The 10,621-nt window shown below is 35.6% G+C and overlaps 1 protein-coding gene across 17 annotated transcripts; it reads right to left on the bottom strand.

Moving 5' to 3' along the window:
• Positions 1 to 1,846: 1,846 nt before the first annotated feature.
• LOC113727268 (putative disease resistance protein RGA1) lies at positions 1,847 to 9,649 on the bottom strand. 17 transcript variants are annotated; one of them, XM_072075836.1, is made up of 9 exons: positions 7,436 to 9,649; positions 7,256 to 7,321; positions 5,739 to 5,873; positions 5,484 to 5,646; positions 5,106 to 5,232; positions 4,236 to 4,354; positions 2,836 to 3,030; positions 2,584 to 2,650; positions 1,847 to 2,351 (listed from the first exon to the last, which is right to left on the bottom strand). In XM_072075836.1, the coding sequence occupies exon 1, from the start codon at positions 9,586 to 9,588 to the stop codon at positions 7,675 to 7,677; it is 1,914 nt and encodes a 637-aa protein (XP_071931937.1). In that variant the 5' UTR covers positions 9,589 to 9,649; the 3' UTR covers positions 1,847 to 2,351; positions 2,584 to 2,650; positions 2,836 to 3,030; positions 4,236 to 4,354; positions 5,106 to 5,232; positions 5,484 to 5,646; positions 5,739 to 5,873; positions 7,256 to 7,321; positions 7,436 to 7,674. The 17 variants fall into 17 exon arrangements, with proteins under 17 accessions (XP_071931937.1, XP_071931928.1, XP_071931935.1 ...); XM_072075827.1 differs by lacking the exon at positions 5,106 to 5,232 and adding an exon at positions 3,178 to 3,306 and having other exon boundaries at positions 4,236 to 4,718; XM_072075834.1 differs by lacking the exon at positions 5,106 to 5,232 and adding an exon at positions 4,475 to 4,718.
• Between the last annotated feature and the right edge of the window lie 972 nt (positions 9,650 to 10,621).

Below are 10,621 nucleotides of genomic sequence, written 5' to 3'. Positions count from 1 at the left end.
ATGAAACCGCACCAAGTAAACAAATAAGAACCTCGCATTATTATTTAAATTGTATTTAATATGAAATTTGTGGGTTCGACAATTTTATTTGGAGTATTTTTATTGATGAAAAAACTAATTACTAAACTTGCCAACTAATTTGTCTGATAAAATTTGGACGATGTATGCATCCCACGGCCGGATTTGTCACCAACCAAACTAGGCGTCCAAAGGTGGTTTTGCTTAAGAGTGTATCTGTACTAAAAACGCTTGGACCAAAAAAGAAGACTTAGATTCCATGCAAAAGGATAAATTTCTAAATATTGTATCTTTCTAGGTGTTTTACTACATTCCAGTTTTCAAGTTATGTTTTCAGGTTTTAATTTGCTCATGTAATCTTGGATGATGATCTGGGCTTTGCTTGTTCAACTTGTGCTACCTTTTTAAGATTATTAAGTTCCCTTTTATTTGATTCCGGATGATTCTCGTTATCTGGATTATCCTTCTGTTTTGCTGTTCTTCTTGTTCTCATTGTAGTTAATAGTTCTTCTTGCATATTCAATAGCAGCCATTGATTAGCAATTCTGGAGCAGGCATATTCCAGCAATATGGTAGTATTTTGGATTGTATTGATGCCGAAGAGTGTAATTAATCATCAATATTCAGTCGAGATGATATGGAATCCAAGGATGAAAATTAAAAAGATTATTTGGGTAAGTTAATTAGTTAAAATCTAGAATGTGTATTTACTTTTTTCTAGTTTCACGGCCTCACACGATGTACGAGGATGCCTAGATTTGTTGTGAGTTTCCTGGATTTTATTGTGAGGGTACACAAGATGGATGTTAAAACAATATAATTGGCTGACAAAAGCAGAGGAAAAATTGTACCATAATTGAGCTCACGTGGGTTAAATTTGTAGTTTATAACTCAATTTGCAAGTTTATTGCTGCTTTTGTTGGGTAAACTTGCATTAGACAAGTAACATGAAGATGGGAAATGTCCATGACAAAGAAAACCATTTTGTACAGAATACTGAATATGCTACAAACATGGAATACAAAGTCCTATATATACATCAGTGATAATGGTAGAGAACTGTAGGTAGTGATGTTGGTAAATCATCAGTTCCTGACCCTGTTCATGGAGTAATGTTGACATCAATGAGGTTTGAAGCAAAGTGGAGGAGTCTGAAGCCTCCTTGAAGGACCAGCGCTGGATTACTTGTTAGCAGAATTTTCTCCACATCTAACACGTTCAATGGTGATTGATGACGCAGAATTCTGCGGGCAACTGACCAAAGGTTTACTACTTGATATAGGCTACTGTGCTTTTCTTGCATTCATTCTCTGTTTCCTATTCACCGAGTGCATACCTGATCTCTGTAACTCTGTCATTGCAAACGTGAACATAAAAAATGATGATATTCATCATCATCTATGTATATGGTACTTGACCATCAACAGCTGCTTGAAATTCCATCTTCCTGCTTGTCTTAGCTCAAAGTTTGCATATCACCATCAGGTCTGTAATTAGCATGTTCCAAGTCCTTTCACTTTGGGATCATCTATGTTACATCTGTTGGGAACATCAACTTCATTGTTACACAACTCATTATCAAACCGTTGAGCTTCATTGAAAGAAATGTCCTCTCGTTCAATGATTGGAGAACGTGCATTAAATGCTGTCACTGCAGTGGTACACGAGCTTGAAGATGTTCGGGCATGATTAAGTTTGTAAGCAGCATGTTATTATTTTGTAAGTGAGAGATCTTGAGCCTAGGATCTCATACTTATAATCCCTCCCACTTCATCACCCAACCCATTTTTCCCCACTTCCAAAGTTGCATATTTTCACTAACGGCCCGTTAGCTGAAGATAAACTTCCAAATAATAAGACTATATACCAGAAACATGGAATTATGAATTCAATCTTATGGCTAACTTGGGAAACAATAGAATTATAAACTTAAATCTTATGGTTATCCAACAAAATTATGGTCTGCAGCATCGCTTAAAATAATTATAGGCGTAGACAGGAATTTTCCGAGGATTCGAGCAAATTTTGACAACCTAGCGTCCAGTTAGAATGTGATCAATCTCAAAGCAGGGAATCCGGTAATGCTTGCACCATTCAATGTTGGGGCAGCTACTCGTGTTACAGCACCTTCCCTTTAGATGAGAAGATACGCATCCTATTGGTAGGCTTCTGATGGATTGTTAGGAGGGTTACAACTCAAGCTTTTTCAGATGTGCCAACTTAGAATCCTTCAACAGATGAAAGCCTCTTGAAAAAACCACGCTATGTTTCCTTAAAAGGGCTGACAAGCCTCGTTAGCAGCATTTGTCGTTTGAATGAAACAAATTCTGTTTCTGCAAGGCCACAAGCATTTTGAAAATCATTAGGTCAAGTGCAATATAAGTACATTCCAGAAAATGCAGGGCCTTTCGAAAATCATAGGTTATGTACAATATAAGTACACTTCAGAAAATGGAAGCTGCAGATCCAGGAAGTATATCCATGATTATGAGAGCAAGGACATACCTTGACTTAAAATCCAACCAGTAGAAAAAAATATCAATGATTATGAGAGCAAGGACATACCTTGACTTAAAATCCAACCAGTAGCTTTCCCATGTACATTGGCCTAATCCATAGCTCTGTTCTTCACCTTGTAAACAATGGGAGAAAGCTTAACAATTTCATACAAGTTTAAAATAAACAGCAGTCTGTGAAGATCTTTTTGACTCTACTAATTATGAAACTCAATCAAAAGCACAAAGAAATCAGCAGAAGTCGTGAAAATCAGATAAATTTCCTTCAATTAGAATATTCAAAACACATAGAGAAGTGTACCTCATTTACGAGAATCCCTGTAGGCAGCCAGAATCATGTTTCATGCAGATTCTTGGAGAGCTCAAGGCCTCAAGAAAATCTTATCACTGGCAGCCTCGAGTATACTTCCAATGGACTAACCATTGTGATTGCAGACTCTCAAATTAGACTTAGAATTGCCTATGACCAGAGGAAGAAATGGCATCGGATTTGTAGCTGCACAATGAGAATAAACCAATGTAGAATGGATTACAGTCATGCTGAATTGTAACTTAGCCTTCTCTGTGTGCAATTAAAGTGCAAGAGTCTTCCTTTTGGAAGAGCCCAAATAGATTGCTCCAACTACAAAAGTTCTCTGCTTACTTTTTCTAGTGCAACTGCAGAGGATGACTTGAACTAGGCCAAGTAAAGACCTAAATCTTGGGAGTCATATCCTCATTGCATATTTTCAGATAATATAGCAAATGTTCCTCAAGAAATGCCATGCCTTTTCTGTGTGAAAAGAGTTTTGCGAGGAAAAAAAAGTGAACTACCATCAGGCCTCAGTCAACAGCATTTTGAATTTCATGTTACAAATTTTATGCAAGCTGTGCTGAGTCCAAAATGCAACAAATACAAGAAAGTACAGCACAAAAACAATCAGCAAAATATGGTTCTTAGAGAATAACAACATAAATCAATACTAAGCTCTTAAAGGAATGCAATGGTAAATTTTTTCATTGAGAAGTTGGGAAAAAAAAAAAGATAAAAGAGTGTAAGTAACTAGCTAAATTAAGGTCACCTATTTCCAAGTTATTAAAATTGACTTTGTTCCTTAGGTGGAACCTAGCATCTGAGTGTTTTAGGTGCACCAAGTCTGCCACGCATCAGATCAAAATCAGGTAACTAACACTAGAAAACCTTTTGAACCTGCAATATGGGCATACTCAAACTTCATATCTTAGGTATCAAACTATCTAAGCAATGTATCTGGACTCTAAATCTTATTAAAATCCCTCTAAGATGATAAGGCAGCCTGTTTCAATAGGAATAGTCCTTACATTCTTGAATTTTGTAAGAATTCACTAAATAATTGAAAACAATGAATTTGCGAGAGACTACAAATACTAATCTCGACAAATGATGTTTCTTGATAATTAATAGCATATTCTTGCTATTTCTTCCCACGAAGCAACTTAATGAAGATAATGGGCATCATTTATTTCATCAGGCATGCGTGGTGATTATATATGATGAAGTTACATATCGCCCTTATAGCTGATTTTCAAAATTGACCTTTTTATTTGTAGTAACAAGCAGGAATAAATTGAGGTGGTTCATTTTCTTCATTTTCATTTATTTATGCATATCTTTATTTATTTTTCTAATTTCAGCATGTTTACAAAAGGAATTTGAATTTTTGAAGAGGAAAAATAACTCACCAAGTATTTTTCATAACAGGTTCCCCTTACAAGAAATGGACACTCTCTTTCACCAGCAGACAGCCATCCACATGAACTGTACTTACCAACAAGGTTGATCCTTCCTCTCAGAACACTTCCTGGTTCAATGATATGAATCAAGATTTCCATGTATACCCCAGCGTTGAACTCTACCTCTCCTACATTAAAATTTTAACTTTCTCCATAATCCATTAACCTGATTCATTTCTAAGACTCACAATTAGCAATATCTCGTGCTAGGCTGGAGAACTTTATGAGATGAGCAAAGACAGAGTATTAACCATGGCATCTTTTCCATCAACCTTGTAATAGCCTTGAATTAGAGAATTTGCCCCATCAGATTGAGCCAACAGCTCATGCACATAACAGCTTTTTGTATACAAGAAAACTTTGAAGGATGTTTTCAGACCATTCATTAGGTTTCTAGCACTCAAAAAACTGTATAAGAAAGCAGGGTTGCATCTGAAAATTTACAACATAAAAGAATGTAACCTCCCAAATAACATTGCTCAACAGACACATAATAATTCATTAGAGAATAAGAACTCCACAACTAAGATATTCTGGTTTGCTAACGAGAATATCAAGAAATATCAAGGACCAGCTACAAATCACTCCGTACCCAGTGAAATACAAATAGCAAATTACCTATTATTATGCCAAGTAGCTCTAATTGGACAATATATCAAGCAACTGCTTCAAGGCACTACTTGATTATTCAATCATCCGACAAGCTTCACTATTTCTTGATATTTAAGGCACTAATAACTGAAAGAGTTGCTAATTATGGTTCCATTCATGTCAGAAAATGATGGATTTGTTGCCCAAGAGGAAGACAAAAGGTGGTACCTAATGGGGAGAGAGTCTGAAGATGGATTTTCAAAAGAAGAAGTATTCCTGATGCTTGTGAAGATGATTATGCAGAATTTCATATCATTCCTCCTTTAAATTGTATTTGAAGTTGGACAAAGTTTTCCTGAATCATAAATTTTTCATCAGAAAGAGGTGTGTTACCTCATGCATGAGAATCCCCATAGCCAACCCAAATACAAAAGTGGTGCCTTTGGGGGGTGGGGGTCTGAAGATGGGTTTACAAAAGAATAAGCATTCTTGATGCTTGTGAATGAGATTATGCAGAAATTCACATCATTACTCCTTTAAATTGTCCTTGAAAGTCAGATAAATTTTTCCTGAATCATAAATTTTCATCAGAAAGAGGAGTATTACCTCATGCATGAGAATCCCCGCAGATGACCCAAATAATCTTCGTTGTAGCATGCTGGAGAGCTCTAAGCCTCAAGAAAATCTATTACACCCACAACTTTCTATACTATACCATGTGTGTTTACACATGGTTCATCATGTACTCTAAAACCAAACTTGGCACTGCCTACAACATAGGAAAAGATTCCACTACATCAGAAGCTGCACAATAATTGAATAGAGCAAAAGAAAAAGAATTACAGGAATGCTGAATTCTACCTAAACTGTCTCTGTATAAAGAAGGAGAAAGAGATCCTTTTGGGAGTGACCTGATGGATCTATTTGAAGCTAGAAAGCTCTCGCTAAGCAAACAGCCCCTCATTTTTGCAAGTCCAAGAATGTGGAGCCATTTATCTGCATCACCATTTAACAGGAAACCATGATAGCTGAAGACTTTTGATCAAATATATCTGTTGCCGTGTAAATAAAAGATCATAAATTGAAAAAGAAATAAAAATAAAAGCAGACTAAAAAAAAACGATGATTATCAAATACTTTGTCAGACAATGCAAAATAGTGATCCACAACAATTAATCAAAAGCTCCAACAATTAACTGGTCAATGGCCTCGATCTAAGTTCAGAACAATTTAAGGACCAAAGTGTGTTATACTAATCACTTGAAATATTGACCTTTTTTAAGTTCATTACTTTAAAAGGCTAGCAATCTCCCAGTACTGCTACGCTTTGCTCCAAAAAAGTGACATTGGATCAAAAAGTTCAAAATCTCATAAGCATAGTGAGTTAAGCTTACTTTATGAAGTGCATTTTTTAACAGGGAAAAAAAGTTCAGTACTTTGAGGAAAAAGCTCTTGGTTTCAGCTAATAGGTGGAATTCCTCAGCTTAATGGAAAACTTTCCATTACTTGTATGACTTGAAAATATTATCACATTGCTCATTAACTACAAATCTTTTACTAGAAAGACACGCTTAAGTATCTATAATTGTATGACTCGCCAAGCTTCTCCATGATCATTCTCATGTAAAACAATCTTAAAGCTTAAACATTATCACTTTGCTACTTTCATCGTCAGTTCAGTCATTACAATCTGACAACATGCATACCCTTGGCTGAGTGCATAGATGCTAAAAGAAACTGAAAACCTTTTGCCTTTGAGTACCGCTATTATTTCTCTCAGTCTAGTAATTTGTTTGAGCAAAAGGCAAGGCTTTACCAGTCTGAAACTTTCAGTACTGAGTATAAGTCCAGAACTGAATTAACAATTAAATAAAACAATCGACAATGCAACTAAAAACACAGATTGAGATAACAAGATCAATATATAACATATGCACTAAGTGCTCAAGCAAAAGTAGAATTTGATAAAAAAATGCATGGTGGATATGCTGAAAAACTAGCCTAATTCGCGGCTCTGAATTGGGAAAGTTTACACCACCCACTAAGAACTACAAAATTTCGAAATTTGCGTTGGTAATAATGTGCAGCTTGTTACCTTTCTCATCATATAACATAAATTTTGATAGCAGAAAAATTTTTTGTGGATAACCATGTAAGATAGGACAATTATGTTTTGCGACCATATTGCAATAAATTCCAGCTATGGTCTTACAAAATTTATCTCGAAAACCAAGTTTCAAACAATGTTAATTCTTGAACATGTTGGAAGATACAAATATTGGAGGAAGTAAAAATGGTAGTAAACCACAACTGAATATCTGGAAAGTGGAAGCTCTGGGGAAAATGAAAATACATACATACATAAATGGAGAGGTTACCTGGAGAGCAGAAATTGATAGGACCAAGAAAAGATGGTTTGCAACAGTTATTCAGCAAAAGTTAGGCTGCACCATTGAGATGCAATTAATAAACTTTATCAATACATTACTGCTATCATTTGATGGATAGAAGAAGCAAAAATTAATAGACAAAAATGTGTTAGTAGCACAGAGGATTACCGAGTAGCTTCAATTAATAAACTTCAGATGGAGATTAGCCTCTGATTTGCAGCCCATCAATGTAAATTTCAGGAATTTGGGAGATCTTGGACCACTCAGAATTGTTTGGAAAAAGGGCAATGTTTGGAGAGAATGCAGTTGTCCGATTTCAAGAGGCATTAGATCACTTAATTCATCCTTAGAGAAAATATCAAAGTGCCTCAAATTCACCAAATTCTTGAAATTGTTTGGAAACTTTGTCAATGATTCACAATCACGAACTCTTGCAGGTTGTAAAGTTTACAAAGAGAGTCCAACAAAGTTTCTATTGGAGTATTTGATGAATCGAGGTACCTTAAATGAGACAACTTGCCAATTGATTTAGGTAGCTCCTTGGCATGCGATGAAGTTAAATTTAGCAATCGCAAGCAAGTCAAAAATGAGGTCAAACCATCATTATTTGATTTGTTCTCCAATAAAAATAATGTTGTTGTGTACCCGAAACTCTCATTCAATAGAAATGATATTTCTTCTCCACCACTTCTCCCCATTGCAAGATACCTAATGGGAAAAGTCTTCTCGAGGTAATCAACTCCTGCTGACTCTTTCAAACTTGTTGTTCTAAATTTGGAAATGAATTGCACCATATCATGCACAAGATCATGCATTTTGCAATTCAAAACATTCCCATAATCATCCTTTTCTGCATCTTGAAACAAGTTACTATCCAGCAAAATCATAAAATACATGTTACCAACTTCCTCCATACGCATATTGTTTCTTTGATTTGAATGAAGAAATCCTTCTGCCATCCAAAGTCGGATTAGTTGACTCCTTTCCATTTGAAAATCCTTGGAATAAATTGTACAATATGCAAAACACTTTTTAAGAGATGGATATGGAAGACGATCAAAGCTCAGCTTCAAAATTTTAGCAACATCACTATTTTCATCTCCACCTAAACTTTGAAGCCCAATCTCTAAGTTCTGCCATTCATCTATTCCCTTGTTAAGCAGCATGCCACCAAGAACACATGCAGCCCATGGTAAGTCTCGGCATCTTTGCGCAATCTTGAACCCTATATCTTGCAACCCATTCAGCAGTTCCCAAACTCCAAATGCAATTTCTTTGAGAATGAGCCAACATTTATCATCTAATAATTGTTTCAAGGCACAAGGAGGAGAAGAAATTCTTGTGATGTTTGCCACTGGTTGCTTACGAGTCAGAAGAATCCAACTCCCCATGGATGGGCTAGTACCTTTTAGTGCACCAAGAAACTCATTCCACAGTGTGAGCTTCTCATTCCATACATCATCTAGGACTAGTAGAAACTTTTTTCCATCCAATAACTTCTTAAGTTGTTTCAACTTGGCTTCCCTACCCTCAACTTCAGGCTTTTGGACTTGCAATGATTCTAGAATCAAATCAAAAAACCTATTGACATTGAAATCATCTGACACACAAACCCATATTTTTTTGTCAAAATGTATGTCAATCTTTAGTTCATTGAAAACTTTTCGAGCCAAGGTGGTCTTCCCTATCCCGCCCATTCCTACTAAAGGAAGAACTGAGAGAGTTTCATTGCTACTCGTGGCAGTCAATTGTGTTACTATTGCTGAGACATCATCACCTCTACCAATGAAACTCGTATCAATGGTAACAGAGTCAATCTCGCTGTTCTTCACAAATCCTTCTCCACTAGGAGGAGAAAGAGCAGGAACATCTCTAGCTCCAATCTGTGACTGGAGGCTAAAGTTCATTGCTCCTTCATTGATTCTATTCAAGTCCATATTGATTTGCTGAATTTTGTTGGCCATTAAATTGCAACGAAATGCAATTGGACTGGAGAGTGAGAAGAAGAAGAAGCATACCTTCTTGTTCATTTGGTTTTGGATCTCAACTCTGCGTCGAATCATTTCATAGTTTATGTCATCCAACAGATTACCAGCATCAAAAGCCACAGCTTCAAGCTTCTCCAACCAGCGCTTCACGAACTCTTGGGTCACCTGTTTTTCCTCTGCATCATGAAGGACAGGCTGGATCAGAGTCAGCCCATACTTCAGTTTCTCCAAATTGTTCTTGAAGCCAACAAACAGGCCAATTTGTTCTGAAGCCATGTTTATTGCCTTCTCCACTAGAACTTGTACAGTGGAACCAAGCAGTGCATCCGCCATCAGGTCTATATTTGAGAGTAAGAGAGAATTTGATATTTCTGAGATTGGGGAACCCAATTTGCAGCTTTTAAGGTGAGAAAGAGTTGAAAAAATGTACAGTGGCTGAGACCAAAAGTCAACGAGTTGGTGGTGGCTCACTGACTTTTGTTTTTTTGCCATTTTATATTCGTACCCTAGGCTTTTGAATAGTTAAATGAGTGAACTAAAGAATTATTACGTTAGGCCTATTGATGATAGCCTACCAAAGGCAAATTGGAAATAAAAAAGGGTTAACTACATTCTCAAAATAATCTTTTATTTAGTATAAACATGTTCTAAGCTCAGGTTGTTCATCGTTGATTTTTCTTTTCTTTTCCTTCTTTCTTTCTTTCTTTTTTTTAAATATAGTTGATATGTTTCAAATTCGAAACGTCTCACTTATGCTTCATTCTTCTGTACCACTCAATCCATCCCTTTTTTCCACCGACGGTTGTTATGGACTTTATAAATTTTATTAAGACATCTCTTTCTTGGCATAGGCTATATTACGGATGGAAGTTAATGATTGAACTAAAGAATTATTTCGTACATTTTGGTCTATACATGATGGGTGGCAAATTGTAAACAAAACGAGGGTTAATTACTATTTTCAAAACAAAATGAGGGTAAATTACTATTTTCAAAACAATGTCATTTTCAACCATAAGAAATATCAATTTGTAACATTGAACTTTAGTCTCTAGCATTCAGTGGCGAAGCCAAGAATCACTTTCAATGGGATAAAGATAGCGTATAATATGTTTATAATTTTTCAGCTAAAAATAAACATAACATAATATTCACATAATAATTAAAAATAATATGACATACTAGAATATACTAATAAAACAATCATTTCCTTCAAAAATAAATACATGATTTTTATAATTACTTGAGACCGATTTTCAAAATTTTGTGTTTTATAACCTTTTTATTCACAACTCCACGACAAAGTGAAAAAGGTGAAGGAGGTGAATAGAAAAGATAGAAAAAGAGTTGATGAAAGATAGATAAT

This window comes from Coffea arabica, chromosome 2c (genome assembly GCF_036785885.1).
Source record: "Coffea arabica cultivar ET-39 chromosome 2c, Coffea Arabica ET-39 HiFi, whole genome shotgun sequence".
In the NCBI taxonomy this organism is placed as follows: Eukaryota; Viridiplantae; Streptophyta; class Magnoliopsida; order Gentianales; family Rubiaceae; genus Coffea; species Coffea arabica.
Note: the sequence above shows the minus strand (reverse complement) of the source record. Positions and strands in the feature narration are given on the sequence as shown.

Bases quoted from the DNA above. Each gene is read 5' to 3' on its own strand.
- LOC113727268 (XM_072075829.1), bottom strand. From the start codon at position 9,588: ATGGCGGATGCACTGCTTGGTTCCACTGTACAAGTTCTAGTGGAGAAG.